General features: G+C 45.0%; 1 protein-coding gene across 1 annotated transcript in view; it reads left to right on the forward strand.

Moving 5' to 3' along the window:
- TOMM20 (translocase of outer mitochondrial membrane 20) overlaps positions 1-17,172 on the forward strand; it is a 162,953-nt gene that overhangs the window by 131,302 nt on the left and 14,479 nt on the right. The window contains exon 4 of the mRNA XM_077486554.1: positions 5,121-5,263. Coding sequence (XP_077342680.1) covers positions 5,121-5,263 — 143 coding nt within the window. The remainder of the gene's footprint in view (positions 1-5,120; positions 5,264-17,172) is intronic.

Consider the following 17,172-nt stretch of genomic DNA (forward strand, 5'->3'; position numbering starts at 1 on the left):
CTGAGGTGCCTAATTTGGCTAAAATGCTGCTCTGCTGACCAGGCATCCAAAAAAGCCCTGACGGATCTTCCTTTCCTTGGCGACCGGCTCTTTGGAGCCTCATTAGATGACGCTATTAAAAATGCCACTGGTGGTAAGAGTACACTACTCCCACAGGCCAGGAAAGCTAAGGAGCAACGCCGTAGACAAGGGCCCTCTTTTTCCACTTACAAGCAGCTTTTTTTCGTCTGCCCGGAGCTTCGACAAAATGTCCCCAGCTGACAGGACGCCCACGGACGGTCAAAAATGTCCCTGGTATCGCAAGCCTGCGAATAAAAGTGCTACCGCATGAAGGTTTGCCCCCACCCATGTCTCGGTGGGGGGTTGCCTTTGGGAGTTTGCAGCCCGGTGGTCCTCCCGGTTATCCGACCGATTCTTCCCCTCCAGCATACCCATATCCCCAGTTCGCTGGGAGGCCCTGTTGGGGGCGGTAAGGGATTTGCTGAATCGCGGGGTGATTGTACCGGTTCCGGACTTGGAACGCTTCCAGGGATTCTACTCAAATCTGTTTGTGGTTTCCAAGAAGGAAGGGGTACGTCCAATCTTGGACCTGAAAGCCCTCAATCACTTTGTGACAGTGCAGAGGTTCAGAATGGAATCGGTTCCCTCAGTGGTCGCTGCACTCCATCAAGGGGACTCCCTGGCGTCCATAGACATCCAGGATGTGTACCTGCACATACCCATATGCCTTTGGCATCAAAAGTATCTGCGCCTTGCAGTCGGAGAAGCCCATTACCAATTTGTGGCTCTTCCCTTTGGTCTAGCATCAGCCCCCCGAGTCTTTACCAAGGTACTGGCTCCAGTTTTGGCGTTGCTGCGACAACGTGGGATCGCGATCATGGGCTTCCTAGACTATCTCGTCCTGAGAGCATCTTCTGCCTCAGAATTGGAGGAGGATGTGGCGATCACCATGCAGACCCTGCAAGAATTTGGGTGGCTGTTGAACCTAATAAAGTCAGTGCTTGTGCCGACCCAGCATCTGGACTACCTAGGTTTGCTGTTGGACTCCAGGGAAGCGAGAATTTTTCTACCTTCAAACAAATTGCAGACTCTCAGATCCGCGGTCAAACTACTAATGAACCTCAAGTGGTTGTCACTCCGATTTTGCATGCGAGTACTAGGACTCATGGTAGCCTCCTTCGAGGCAGTACCTTACGCCCAGTTCCACACCAGAGTACTGCAGAAAGATCTTGTCAAAATGGGACAAATCTCAGTTGTCCCTAGATCGACAGATCCAGGTGAGCCAGTCAGTCTGGGACTCGCTGATCCGGTGGTTGAGGTCTCTGGTGATTCAGTCCGGAAAATCGTTCCTTCCTCTGAAATGGACAGTGATCACAACGGACGCCAGTCTTTCCGGCTGGGGTGGAGTGATGGGGGCTCAGGGCCTCTGGTCGATGGAAGAATCTGAGTTGCCGATCAATCGGCTCGAATTGAGAGCGATCAGGCTGTTTCTCCACACATGGTCGATGAGTCTTCAAGGGCATCCGATCAGGATACAGTCAGACAACGCGATGGCTGTGGCATATGTAAATCACCAAGAGGGATCAAGAATCTCAGCCGCTGCACGGGAGGTGGCTCACATACTTCAGTGGGCAGAGCGACACGTACCGGCCTTGTCGGCCATTTACAACCCGGGATTTGAGAACTGACAGGCGGACTATCTGAGTCGACAGATGCTGGACCCAGGAGAATGGGCATTGCTTCCGGAGACATTCAGGTTTCTGTGCCTGAAGTGGGGCACACCAGACGTGGATCTACTGGCCTCCCGTCTCGGAAGGTGCCAAGATTCATGTCCAGGATGAGAGATCCGTGAGTAGATGCGTCAGTCGCGCTGGTGGCTCCGTGGGATCAGTACCAGCTGATCTACGCCTTTCCTCCACTGAAACTGTTGCCACGTCTGCTTCGCAGAGTGGAAGGCGAGGGGATTCCGGTAGTTCTGGTTGCCCCAGATTGGCCTCAGCATCCTTGGTACACAGACCTGGTGCGTCTGGCAGGCGCTCCCTGGCGATTGCCGTTGCGAGAGAACCTCCTGTCGCAAGGTCCAATTCTCCATCCTGCTTTACCATCGCTGGCTTTAACGGCATGGCTATTGAGAGCCAGGTGTTGAGGAACCGAGGCCTCTCGGACTCTGTGATTCCAACTATGTTGCGGGTACAGATCTTCTTCACGGAAGATATACCATCGTACCTGGAAGGCCTACGTTTCCATGTGTGAGGAGAAAAGATTCCATATCCAGTGTCCTGCTGTTTTTCCAGCAGGGAGTTGACCAGAGATTGGTATTAAGCACCATCAAAGGGCAAATCTCAGCCTTGGCTGTCTTTTTTTTTTTTTTTTTTTTTTCCAATGACCCCTGGCATCGCACTCCTTAGTGAGTACCTTTTTGTTCAGGGGGTACGACACGTAGTCCCTCCGGTGTGTCCGCTGTTGCCCCCATGGGATTTGAACTTTGTGTTGTTGGCGCTACAAAAACCACCGTTTGAGAATATCAGGCAGATCCCCCTTTTGACTCTTTTCCCAGAAAGTGATCTTTCTAATGGCCATCACATTGGCCAGGAGGGTTTCGGAATTGGCGGCCTTGTCCTGCAAGTTGCCCTATCTGGTTATCCACAGGGGTAAGGTGGTGTTGCGTCTGCAACGGTCTTTTTTTACCGAAGGTGGGCTCGGCTTTTCATATCAATGAGGACATTGTATTACCATCGCTGTGTCCTAAGCTGAAGCACTCAAAGGAGGTGGCCCTTCACGCTTTGGATGTGGTTAGGGCTCTGAAGGTGTATTTGTCTGTCACGGCTCCCTTTCGGAAGTCGGACTCACTGGGTTTTTTTTCGGTAGCTAGTCCGAAGAAAGGCATGGCGGTCTCGTCCGCCACCATTTCCAGGTGCATCAGACAGATTGTAATACAAGCCTACACCTTGAAGGGTCAGGTGCCCCCCTTTCTGGTCATGGCCCACTCCACAAGGGCAATTGTAATGTCTTGGACCTTCCGACACCAAGCATCGGTCGCTCAGGTGTGTAAGGCGGTGACCTTGTCATCTGTCCATACGTTTACTAAGTTCTACAAGGTGAATGTCAGTGCATCGGCGGATGCCTGTTTTGTCCTGCAAAGTTTTGCAGGCGGCCGTGTAGTTGCAATTGAATATGCTATCAATATTTTTTTCCTGTTTTTTTTTTCGATAAAAACGCAGAACTGTAATGTAATGCACTGTTGTATTGCTTCCGCAGTTGGCTGCGGCCTTGGGGATCACTCCTGTTAAGGATACCCTGTTATTTTGTGGTGGTTTTCCACGCACTGCTGTTGTTGTTTGTTTTTTTTTTTTTGTTTTTTTTGTGGGTTTAGTTTCACTAGTTCCCACTTACCATGGTGGATGAAGTTTTTATGCTGTTTTTCCCACCACTCGTTTGGCACTGCTTGGGGATGTCCCATTTTGTTACAGAGAGGAGCTGTGTCGGTCAGTGAATATAAGAGAAAATAGGATTTTTTTGTACTCGCCGTAAAATCCTTTTTCTCTGTAATTCACTGACCGACACAGCACCCACCCCTCCTTTTTCTCTTTACGTTATACTGCTTGTTGACGTACTGAGGCTGCTAGGGCAGAGTGTGGGGGATTGTAGCCTAGGGACTGCCCCCCTGGGCGGAACTAAAGTTCTAAAGTTGTATTACAACTTTGCCTAGCAATCTCCAGTGATAGGGCTAACAACCTATTTTGTTACAGAGAGGAGCTTTTGTCGGTCGGTGAATTACAGAGAAAATGATTTTACAGTGAGTACAAAAAATCCAATTTTTTTTTTTTTTTTGAAGCTCTTGCCTGTAAGACTCCATTCACACTTGTGCGACTTCAAAATCATGTGATTTCCAGTGCGGCTTTACATTGCTACCTAGATGCAACTTATGGTTAAGGAGCATGTGGCTGCGACTTCCTTAACCAATAAATCGCTAGCTAGTTGGAGCGGAAGGTCGCTGCGTCCTTGACAATGTCCCCCGCCGACAGCTGATGAGCCATCGGTTGTCAAGGACGGAGCGGCTGCCCACTTAGTCCGACTGGTCTCAGTATCCTTGGTCATGGGCACTATAGAAACGTCACAATCGTGCCCTTTCTTCTGTGCGCATGCGCTGATGACGTCAGGGCAAGCGTATATGGTAAATACCTTCTAAACCATACAGGTTTAGATCTTTCTAGTACCTACAGGTAAGCCTTATTATAGGCCATATGCCGCATACACACGACCGGCCTTTCCGTCGGAATAAACTCTGACTGTCTTTCTGACCGAACGGACTTGCCTACACACGATCACACCAAAGTCCGTTCACTTTAAACGCAATGTCGTACGACTAGAAAATGAAGTTCAATAGCCAATAGCCGCCCTTACATCGTATTTGGTCCATCGGACTAGCATACAGACTAATGGTTTTCCTGATAGGAAATGAAGTCGAGGTGATGTCACCTGCCAATCAAGTCGTAGCATTGTGGACACCCGAAGTGCAATATGTTGATGCTACAATTATATTCAACATCCCTAATACCGCTGCAGGTGCACGTGCTGATGTGAGGTCAGAGGGAAGAACCAATGAGAACATGGTAGTACAGAGATTAACACTCCTGCAATAGCTGGTTTCCCGGGGGTGGGGGGGGGGGGGGCAGTTCTGGTGATAAATTTTTTTGGCAGTGCAGATCCCAGAAATTGTTAGGCTTTACGGTCACCTTCTTCAGGTCAGCTTACTTTAAGAAAACAAAACATAATGTCACACTCAGTCTAAATCTGAACATCTTGCACATCCTATAGCTAAAGAACACCTCTTAGGCCTCTTCCTCACAGGAGTTAAAATTTTTAAATTTTACCTCCGGTGCAGTAATTTTATGTGCATGTGCTGCAACATGTGCAATTGGGCATGGATTAAGATTTTTATGCGCGCACATATTTGCAGTACTCTCAGAGCATTTTAATTAGGATCTTTCTGTCTTATCTGAGTATAGACATCGATACTTTATTACGTTTGTGTGCAACTGGCCTTACTCATCACTAGAAGAATATTAGTTTTATGCTTTGTTCCAATTGTAACTAAAATATTGTTTTTCTGTAACCAGGTGATTTTGAAAAGGGTGTGGATCATTTGACAAATGCTATTGCAGTTTGCGGGCAGCCTCAACAGCTTCTTCAAGTTTTACAGCAGACTCTTCCACCACAAGTTTTCCAGATGCTTTTGACTAAATTACCAACTATCAGCCAGGTAATGCGCTCTTTACATTCCACTATGTATGACAAATATGTCCTTTGGGAGATATTACATGACAGATCTAATTTAGCAGCATTCTAAAAAAAAATTAAAATAGTTTTGAATGCTTACCGTAATTTTGCTTTCCTGACGCTAAACCATGGCAGCATACTAGTGATAGAGCTCTGTCTGCCTCTTGACCACTCCTTCAGGACTAGTGAATAGCCTAAAAAAAAGTAGTTAGCTGCCCCCTCATTCTTTGTTACAAGCCACATACCGAAAAGTACAGTGTGGAGACCATATGCTGCAATGGGTTGACATCAGAAAAGGAAAATGTTGGTAAGTGTTTGATCCATTTTTTCCATTTTCCAGGTGCCAACATGGCTGCATACTATTGATAAATAACTAGCTGACAAGGTGAAATTGATATTTTATAGATGGGCAACTCCTATCCTCATATTGATTAGTGGTTCCAAATTAATAACTACTGCAGTAGGGAACAGACACAAAAGATGCGCTCAGCATCTTTCCAAATAACCGTTCTCCTTTATTATGACACATTTGAAGGTTTTTATACACATGATTACGTGGGTATCACATTAATATTACAATTGTATGTTTATGGTAACAAGGGGCATTACATAGGCAGGCTAATTCTAATCAGGACTCGAAAGAATGCAAAACATGTACTGAAAACATTTAGTGCCGTGAGGACGTATAAAATGGAATACAATTATATACAGAACCTACAAATTTCCGTTAGTCTCCTCTCTTTTGATCAATATTTTGATCACTAACCATACCTGCTATCAGTCCTGGCCAAAGAGGCAAAAACTCCATTGTGGAGAAAATAATAGCTGAGCAGCTTTTTTCATTACAAAATGACATTTCATTGTGAAAAACAGACATATTTACAGAGTACTGGCTGTAAACTCCTGTGGCCAGAATGGCCTTCTAGCTTAATTGTTGGTATGCTGACTTATCAGCTTATGTAAACACAGACAATTCTACGTAAAATGGAAAAGGTACAAAAGACAAATATGACTTCAACATGGCTAAACTACTTTTCAAATATATATATATCCCTTACAATTAAAGTAATTGAATTAAAAAGTACCCTAGACTGTGATCGCAAGAGGGAAACAAATCAAACAGAAATTTCTTTAATTTAGTCTTTTTTTTGCAGTGTCTGGTGTGGATCCAGGTGACTTTTCCTTCAAGTTTTGCAAAACTGTTCATGAATTAGATGCTGTATTGAGTCTCCAAAACTTTCCTTATAGATAAATGTCTCTTAATCCACAAGTCACCTGGCTTTAGTTTTAGATCCTTCCAAACTTTTAGGATCTGGAATTGGGGAGAAAACCCATAAGTTTGTCAAAAACCCTAAAAGATCAGCAACATTCTCTGTGAGATCCAAATGGAGGACTTCAGCTGCTGAAACAAAATATAAGCAAGTGAGTAACACACTCCCAAACCAATTCCCATAGGGAGAGAGTCCAACATCCACTTAGGGGCTTGATAAAATAAATTAAAACATTCAGGCAAAGGTTTTCTAGTTTCTTTAGTCTACTTTGTCTGCTACATTGTAGACAGTAGGGGGTGTAAAAAATAAAACCTCAAAACTTCTAATAAGGACTCTCCTATAAAAATGATTTCCTCTGTTACTCTCTGTAGATTCTGTACTTAAAAACTACTTCTGATAACACTTTTTTACTGTGGCATTTGCAGTAGCATTTGCCACTGGACATCCAGAAAACATGTCCACACAAACAAAATACATACTCATAAGATCCTGACTTGGGCATCTGCTTATATCTTTTTGTTATCTCTGGAAGGGATGTTCAGCTTTTGGTGACGGGTAAAACAAGAAGTGGTATGTTATAAAAACAAACTGTGGTGAACCCTGGCTCTATCCCATTCTCATTTTTCTAAGGCAGCCATAACTGCTTGTGACTGATGACACGGTCCATGTTTCAAGCTGAAGGGAAAAGAGTGTCTGGCAGACATAAATGATCACCTTTTCCAAACTCTTGTTTCGTAAGAAGTTGCCCTCTGTGGACCACTTGTTCTTCTCGTTCTGGGATCCTTAAAGTTGAATTATTAATCCTAGCTATACTGGGCCAGAACTAGGGTCGAATCTGAGTTGCACAGACCCAGCAAGTGTCCGGGGCTGTAAATGCAGCATCCTTAGAGTTGCCTGGTCTTGCTTCCTTGTGTGAGTTTTACTGTTAGTATGGCTACCTCAGCAAGAACCTGGAAGGCTGAAAACAGCCAGTCAAATTTAACTTGGCGTGCTTGATTGTTTTACCTGCCGAAGTAAAAAAAAACTTCTGGGCCCTTCAAATGGAACCAAAAGCTCTCTCTATCTCAACTATCTACATAAATATCGCACTTTTTTTTTTTTTTTTATAGCTCACAGGCTTTGCTAAAACATGGAGCTCTGCTTCTTGAGCTGGGGAAAAAAGATCCAATGACTCTGAATAGAGAATACTTCTGGGTGATAAACTTCATCCTCCGTATAAAACCGGGCATAACACTACAAAAAAAAGTAAATACTTGGGTCTTCAGGGAGAGTGTACTGCACTGGGCTCACAGCAGCTGATTTCTACGTCATCAATTTAACACATGTGGGTTTTTCTTTGTCTCCAGCCTCCTCCAATAGAGGCAAGAAGGTGGCTGGATTCAAATGTACGCATTTTTCATTGTTAGATTTGTACATAAACAAAACAAATTCATATTTTGAACCTTTCATTAGACAAACATTTAGTTAGCTATATATTTGCTGTGCAGAATGTCGGACCATTAAAAATTAAATATTCAACCAAAATGTCTGTAATTGTCTAATAGCAACTTTGCATAAAGCTACAGCTCTGATATATCGGGGTGAACCCTTCATTACTGGGTCCAGCTTGCATAAATATAACAATGGCTTGTTTTCTACCAAGGTTTTTATGCACATGATTATGTAGGTATCACATTAATATTACAATTGTACGTTTATGGTAACAAGGGGTGTTGCATAGGCAGGCTAATTCTAATCCGGACTCGAAAGAATGCAAAACATGTACTGAAAAGTTTATTAGTGCTGTGTGCACAGTGAGGGCACTGTGCAATACATATAAAATAGAATACAATTATATGCAGAACCTACAAATTTCCATTACACAAGGGTAGGTTATGCTTGCCAAATTTTTTTTTTTTTTTTTTTATGGGACAGAAGACTGAATAGTCCTTCCAATGTCCATTGTTGACAAGGCACCTGGGTCCACTCTGTAAGGCTTGAAAAGGTATGCTGGGACCACCAAGATACCTCTACAAATGGGTTCCTCTTTTTTTAATATTAATCTTTATTAGAAATTTTTTCATATATTATACAGACATCCTTTTAATCATTTTAACAATAACCCAAGGTTACCAATAATCCAGTACAGGTTCCTTCCATTCCAGAGTCTGGGATTTTAGAAAAAGGGGGGGTCATGTTTATATGCCCATACTCCAAAAATAAATAACAACATGAAAACTATATTTTAAACAATACCATAACACCCCAACATCCCTCCTCGACTATTTTTCACTACCTTCATTTTTCCTATTTAATTACCCCCCCCAACCTTTCTCCCTTTCTATCCCTTCCTCCCCCCCTTCCCCTCCCCCCTAGTGCTGTATTTGTACTTTTGCCCTACCGTGCATCTTCCTTTTCACCTTTCCCTTTTAAAGCTAATTTCTTAAAGTGATACCAACTCCCCTATTCCTCTCTTCCCTACTCCCTCCCACCTCCCCCCCCCCCCCCCCCAACTCATCTTCTTTTAGTTCTTATAATTTATATTGGGGTATGCATCTCCTCTAACCAATCTTGCCAGTTTTTGTTAAACTCTTTTAAGTTATTTCGTTTTGCGTATACTGCTCTCTCCTTACATAGATACTCATTTACAGCTCTCACCCAGTCTTCTACTGTGGGGGCTAAGTTTGATTGCCATCTCCTAGTGATTATCCTCCTGGCTTGAAATAAACATCTTAAAATTACAGTGGTTACTCCCTTTTTCTCTGCTCTCTCATTTCTGTATCCTAGAATACACACCACAGCGTTTAGTTCTATTACTGTCTCGAAAATTCTACTTAATGTCTCTGCTACTCCTTTCCAATATCGGAATAGTTTAGGACACTTCCAGAGCATATGTATTAAGTTTCCCAACCCCCCACACCTAGGACAGCTATCGTCTACTCTTTTACCAAATCTAAATAGTCTCTGGGGGGTATAATATGCTCTGTTAATCACCATCAGGTGTGATATCTTATGGGGGGGAGAGACCGAGATCTTTGGGCATGATTCTAGAATCGTTTTCCACTGTAACTGTGTTATATTACCTACGTCTAGCTCCCATTTCTCCTTCTCAACCCTACTTTTCCTCTCACCATTAATCTGTTTATCTAAGTGGGAGTAGAGTTTTGATATTAATCCTTTGGTGGGTCCTGCTTGCGCTACCAGTTGTATCAACGGCAGTTCTTCCCACACCAATAACAGGTTTCCAAACTGTGTCTTTATAGCATGCCTCACTTGTATATATGCATATAGTGAGTTTTGTGATATCTTAAATTCTGTTTGCAGTTCCTCAAAGGTTTTGATACCCGTGCCTCTATATAAATGGTTCAACCTTTCAATACCACATTTTTCCCATTCTAAGATTTTACTGACTCGCCATAATTCTTGTAGCTTCTTGTTATTCCATAGAGGGGTGTACTTTGTTATTTCCCTATATCCCATTTTTTTTTTTAGCCATATCTTTAACATCATTTTTACTGTAGGACATCTATACTGGAATGAGTCTGCTTCTAGGGTCTCGATCAGCGTCCTATGTGGTGAGCCTGTTAAAACCAGTCTCCCGTTTGGGGTTCCTCCATTCGCCACCTCAATTCCCCCTAACTGTTGAAGTTGTGCTGACCAAAAATAACACTCTGGATATGGTACTGCGAATCCTCCTTCCTCTACCGGTAGCTGGAGCATCCGCAGTCGCAATCTGGCCTGTCCTCCCTTCTATATTAAATCCCTAAACAACATCTCGATCTTATTGAACCAACTTCTGTTAATCCATATCGGAGCATTATGCAGTATATAAATAAGTTGGGGCATCCAAATCATTTTTATCAAATTACATCTGCCAGCCACCGATAGAGGAAGTCGCCTCCATATAACAATTTTTTGTTTAAATTTAACTAATAGGGAGGCTAAATTATAACTTATAAATTGCTTGGGATCCTTAGGGTAATTCCAAGGTATTTCAATTTGTCCACTATTACCATTTGGGGTACTCCCAGGGCTGTTTGTTGATCAACTGGGTCCATAGGAAGACATTCCAACTTTTCCCAGTTAATCTCCAGCCCAGTAAAACCACCAAACTCCTGCACTATTCCTATTGCTTTTATCGATGAATGTCTCATATCTCGCAGAAATAGCAGAATATCATCTGCGTAAAGCGCAATTTTTTCCTCCCCCGTTTTTCTCAGAAAACCAACTATCTCCCGATTTGCTCTAATTGCACAGGCCAAGGGCTCTATAGCGAGAGCGAAGAGTAGGGGTGACAATGGACACCCCTGCCTCGTTCCTCTCCCCAGCTCTATTTTATCGGAGAGCTCATTATTGATTTTTAGTCTTGCACAAGGTTTATCATATAGCATCCTAATCCAACCAATAAAGGATGGGCCCAGACCAAATTTTTCCAATACTTTCCATATGTATCCCCATTCTACACTGTCAAATGCTTTTGTTACGTCTAGTGCCACAACTGCTCCCGGGGTATCATTATCTGTTGGAATCTGTAAGTTCAAAAAAGCTCTCCTAATATTCATGCTGGTTGACCTATTGGCTATGAATCCTGTTTGGTCCATGTGCACAAATCTTGCTATAACTCGGTTAAGTCTGATTGCTAATACCTTAGCCAGTATCTTTGTATCAGTGCACAGAAGAGAAATTGGTCTGTACGCTGCTACATTTAATGGGTCTTTGCCTTCCTTATACAGCAAAATTATAATTGCCTCCATCATTGATAGGGGCAATTTGCCCTCCCCACTTACTCTTAGTGTCTCCAGAAGTTCAGGGAGCAGTATCTCGCCAAGATTTTTATATACTTCAATCGGGAGCCCGTCTGGCCCGGGCGATTTTTGATTTGACATGCTTGCAACTGCTTCCTGAAGTTCTTTCAAAGTGATTGGGGCTTCCAATTCTTCTCTTTCTTCTTGTTTCAAACATGGTACCTCTAGGTGACCCAGAAATGTCTCCATCTGCTCATCCATCCCTGTTTTCTGTGCGGTGTATAATTTTTTTATAATATTCTCTAAATGCTTGACCTATACTCCCAGTTTCAGTTGTAACCTCCCCCTCCGTTGTTCTAATCACCGGTATTGAAGATGGACCAGAATTACTCTTCACTAATTGTGCTAACATTTTTCCCATACTTTCCCCTTCTACAAAAGAGACTTGACGATAGAACATACGTTGTAACTCTGCTTTTTTCAAAGCCATTAACCTAAATTCTTCTTGTTTATCTAGCCATATTTTTTCTTTTCCCAGGGTAGGGTCACTGATATAGTTCCTTTCAGCCTCTAGCACTTCTCTCCCTATACTTGCCTCCTGCTCTCTTGACTTTCTATTAATTTTTGCTATGGATTGAATCAGGAGCCCCCTCAAAAATGCTTTCAGAGCATCCCATAATATCCCTGGTGCTACTGTACCTCGGTTGTTTTTAAGAATTCTTTTAGTTCCACCTGGATTTTCTCTAGGCCTTCTTCTGACTCTTTTTTTATTAGTTCTAACCAAAGAGGGTTCAATTTCCATACCTTCTGTCCCCTTCGTTCACTCATTTTTAAGGTTACTATCATTGGGGAATGATCTGATATACCCCTGGGCTGATATTCAATCTTTTCCACCAGTTGTAGGGCCAGGTCATTCCCCAGCGTCATATCTATTCTGGACAACGTGGAATGCGAGGCCGAACGGCAACTATACTGCCTGGCTCCCGGATTCCCCGTTCTCCATAAATCCAGTAGTCCTACTTCTTCCATATATTGACCCAGCCTCCCATGCCCAGCTGATTCCACCAGTATCTTTTCTGGGAATCTATCCATTTTGGTATCTAAAACTGTGTTTAAATCCCCTACTATTATAGTAGGAATTCCATCTACCCCCAATAAAAATTCATATAATTTAAACAACACTTCCATTTTAAATGGTGGAGGAATATAGATATTTGCCAACACACATTCTCTATTTTCAATTAAACAATGTAAAAATATATATTTACCCTTTTCATCTTGGATGACCCACTTACAAGCAAAATTCACCCCTGTTCTTACCATGACACTCACCCCTCTACTATATGACGAGTATACAGAATGATATTGATATTTTCTATTCTGCAGCCGATGTATTGTATCTTTAATTGAGTCTCCTGCAGACAGACCAACCCAACTCCGTATCCCTCCATCATAGAAAACACCGCTTTTTGTTTCACCTGTGTTCCCAGGCCCCTCACATTCCAGGAGCCTATCTTAATTTTCCCATCCTGCATTCACAAAGTAAACAGACAGATAAAGAGAAAATCAAGGAGAAAGAAGGATATAAGAAGGCAGGGGATATTTCTAGAAAAAACAGATTGAAATCTCCTTATATCCCAATACCTTCCATCTCCTCGCTACCTTCTCTATTAAGTTAAACCCGGCTTCCGAGACCTTGATCCCCACTAAGATGACATATTTTCTAACCAACACCGCTATTTCATCTATTATATATCTCCTAATGTGAGTTGTGCTATATACTTGTTTATTACAATTTTTCCCCATGTAACCAATCAGTTTTCCTTGTTTTTTACCTCCCAGTATTTTATATCTTTTCTTTATTTGAGTTATCTCCCGAGCCCCGTTCATTAGTACACACACCTTTTTTTCCCCCAACCTTCCCCCTATTTTCCCCTCCCTTCCCACCCCTCCTCCCACCGACCCTCCCCCCACCTACCCAGGTGATATTCAGGGGGCTTCTTAGTGACCTTATTCCACTATTTTCACAACATATATACCACATATCCCTTCTCCACTCCTTCACGCCGTGTATTACCACACTCACCCCCCTCCCCCCCCCCCCCCTTTCTACCTTCCAACCAGACTCACACTCCTGACCAGGAACCATAAAGACTAAAATTTTTCTCTATTCTCTTCTATCCACTTTTCCACTTCCATTGGGGAGCTAAAAACCTGAGTATACCCTAATGCATTAATCCGTAACTTTGCAGGGTAAAGAAGAGCATACGTCAATCTAAGGCCTCATGCACACGAGACGCAGTTAAACGCGCGTTCAGATGCAGTTGGACAGTTTTTTCAACTGCACCTGAACTCATTCAATGTTATCCTATGTGTCCATGCACACAGTCTCGTTTTTTTCCATTTATATGCAGTTGCGTTTAATTTCGTTTTTCCAGAAGCAAAAAAATGCGTTCAGAAACAAAAATTTCTGCGTTTCAGACGCAAAACGCGGCACCCGCGTTTAGCCGCGTTTGCGTTTATATGCGTTTTTAAAGGTGACCTTTTTTTTTTACATTAAAAATCTCAAAAATGATTGCAAATGATGAAAAACCATTAGAAAAATATTTTAAACAATTGCAATTGCAAGTGGACAATCCACAACTTGTGGCAAGTGACGTGGCAAGTGGACAATCCACAACTTGTGGCAAGTGACATGGCAGGTGGCAAGTGATGTGGCAAGTGGACAATCCACAACTTGTGGCAAGTGACGTGGCAGGTGAAGTGGCAAGTGACGTGGAAAGTGGACAATCCACAACTTGTGGCAGGTGACGTGGCAAGTGACCTGGTAGATGACGCGGCAAGTGACTTGGCAGGTGACGTGGCAAGTGGAAAATCAACAACTTGTGGCAGGTGACTGGCATGTGACGTGGCAAGTGGACAATCCATAACTTGTGGCAGGTGACGTGGCAAGTGGACAATCCACTTGTGGCAGGGGACGTGGCAAGTGACGTGGCAAGTGGACAATCCACTTGTGGCAGGTGATGTGGCAAGTGACGTGGCGAGTGGACAATCCACAACTTGTGTCAGGTGACGTGGCAAGTGGACAATCCACAACTTGTGGCAGGTGATGTGGCAAGTGATGTGGCAAGTGGACAATCCACTTGTGGCAGGTGACGTGGCAGGGGACGTGGCAAGGGACGTGGCAAGTGGACAATCCACAACTTGTGGCAGGTGATGTGGCTGGTGACGTGGCAAGTGGACAATCCACATCTTGTGGCAGGTGACGTGGAAAGTGGTGTGGCAAGTAGACAAGCCACAACTTGTGGCAGGTGATGTGGCTGGTGACGTGGTAAGTGGACAATCCACAACTTGTGGCAGATGGCATGGCAGGTGATGTGGAAAGTGGACAATCCACATCTTGTGGCAAGTGACGTGGCAGGTGATGTGGCAAGTGACGTGGCAAGTGGACAATCCACAACTTGTGGCAGGTGATGTGGCAAGTGATGTGGCAGGTGATGTGACAAGTGGACAATCCACATCTTGTGGCAAGTGACGTGGCAGCTGACGTGGCAGGTGATGTGGCAAGTGACGTGGTAAGTGGACAATCCACAACTTGTGGCAGGTGACGTGGCAGGTGATGTGGCAAGTGACGTGGCAGCTGACGTGGCAAGTGACGTGGCAAGTGGACAATCCAAAACTTGTGGCAGGTGACGTGGCAAGTGATGTGGCAAGTGGACAATCAACAGCTTGTGGCAAGTGATGTGGCAAGTGGACAATCCACAACTTGTGGCAGGTGACGTGGCAAGTGACGCGGCAAGTAGACAATCCACAACTTGTGGCAGGTGATGTGGCTGGTGACGTGGCAAGTGGACAATCCACATCTTGTGGCAGGTGACGTGGAAAGTGGTGTGGCAAGTAGACAATCCACAACTTGTGGCAGGTGATGTGGCTGGTGACGTGGTAAGTGGACAATCCACAACTTGTGGCAGATGGCATGGCAGGTGATGTGGAAAGTGGACAATCCACATCTTGTGGCAAGTGACGTGGCAGCTGACGTGGCAAGTGACGTGGCAGGTGATGTGGCAAGTGACGTGGTAAGTGGACAATCCACAACTTGTGGCAGGTGACGTGGCAGGTGATGTGGCAAGTGACGTGGCAGCTGACGTGGCAAGTGGACAATCCAAAACTTGTGGCAAGTGACGTGGCAGGTGACGTGGCAAGTGATGTGGCAAGTGGACAATCAACAGCTTGTGGCAAGTGATGTGGCAAGTGGACAATCCACAACTTGTGGCAGGTGAACAATCCACAACTTGTGGCAGGTGACGTGGCAAGTGACGCGGCAAGTAGACAATCCACAACTTGTGGCAGGTGATGTGGCAAGTGACGTGGCAGGTGATGTGGCAAGTCACGTGGCAAGTGGACAATCCACAACTTGTGGCAGGTGATGTGGCTGGTGACGTGGCAAGTGGACAATCCACAGCTTGTGGCAGGTGGCATGGCAGATGACGTGGAAAGTGGACAATCCACATCTCGTGGCAGCTGACGTGGCAAGTGACGTGGCAAGTGGAGTGGCAAGTGGACAATCAACAGCTTGTGGCAAGTGATGTGGCAAGTGGACAATCCACAACTTGTGGCAGGTGACGTGGCAAGTGAACAATCCACAACTTGTGGCAGGTGACGCGGCAAGTAGACAATCCACAACTTGTGGCAGGTGATGTGGCTGGTGACGTGGCAAGTGGACAATCCACAACTTGTGGCAGATGGCATGGCAGGTGATGTGGAAAGTGGACAATCCACATCTTGTGGCAAGTGACGTGGCAGGTGATGTGGCAAGTGACGTGGCAAGTGGACAATCCACAACTTGTGGCAGGTGATGTGGCAAGTGATGTGGCAGGTGATGTGACAAGTGGACAATCCACATCTTGTGGCAAGTGACGTGGCAGCTGACGTGGCAAGTGACGTGGCAGGTGATGTGGCAAGTGACGTGGTAAGTGGACAATCCACAACTTGTGGCAGGTGATGTGGCAAGTGACGTGGCAGCTGACGTGGCAAGTGACGTGGCAAGTGGACAATCCAAAACTTGTGGCAGGTGACGTGGCAAGTGACGTGGCAAGTGATGTGGCAAGTGGACAATCAACAGCTTGTGGCAAGTGATGTGGCAAGTGGACAATCCACAACTTGTGGCAGGTGACGTGGCAAGTGAACAATCCACAACTTGTGGCAGGTGACGTGGCAAGTGACGCGGCAAGTAGACAATCCACAACTTGTGGCAGGTGATGTGGCAAGTGACGTGGCAGGTGATGTGGCAAGTCACGTGGCAAGTGGACAATCCACAACTTGTGGCAGGTGATGTGGCTGGTGACGTGGCAAGTGGACAATCCACAGCTTGTGGCAGGTGGCATGGCAGATGACGTGGAAAGTGGACAATCCACATCTCGTGGCAAGTGACGTGGCAGCTGACGTGGCAAGTGACGTGGCAAGTGACGTGGCAAGTGGACAATCCAAAACTTGTGGCAGGTGACGTGGCAAGTGACGTGGCAAGTGGACAATCCAAAACTTGTGGCAGGTGACGTAGCAAGTGACGTGGCAAGTGATGTGGCAAGTGGACAATCCACAGCTTGTGGCAAGTGACGTGGCAAGTGGACAATCCACAACTTGTGGCAGGTGACGTGGCAGGTGACGTGGCAAGTGATGTGGCAAGTGGACAATCCACAGCTTGTGGCAAGTGACGTGGCAAGTGGACAATCCACAACTTGTGGCAGGTGACGTGGCAGGTGACGTGGCAAGTGGACAATCCACAACTTGTGGCAGGTGACGTGGCAGGTGACGTGGCAAGTGAACAATCCACAACTTGTGGCAGGTGACGTGGCAAGTGACGTGGCAGTTGATGTGGCAAGTGACGTGGCAAGTCACGT

Source organism: Lithobates pipiens, unplaced genomic scaffold (assembly GCF_037356315.1).
Source record: "Lithobates pipiens isolate NorthernLeopardFrog02 unplaced genomic scaffold, aLitPip1_a1.2 Scaffold_18, whole genome shotgun sequence".
Classification (NCBI taxonomy): Eukaryota; Metazoa; Chordata; class Amphibia; order Anura; family Ranidae; genus Lithobates; species Lithobates pipiens.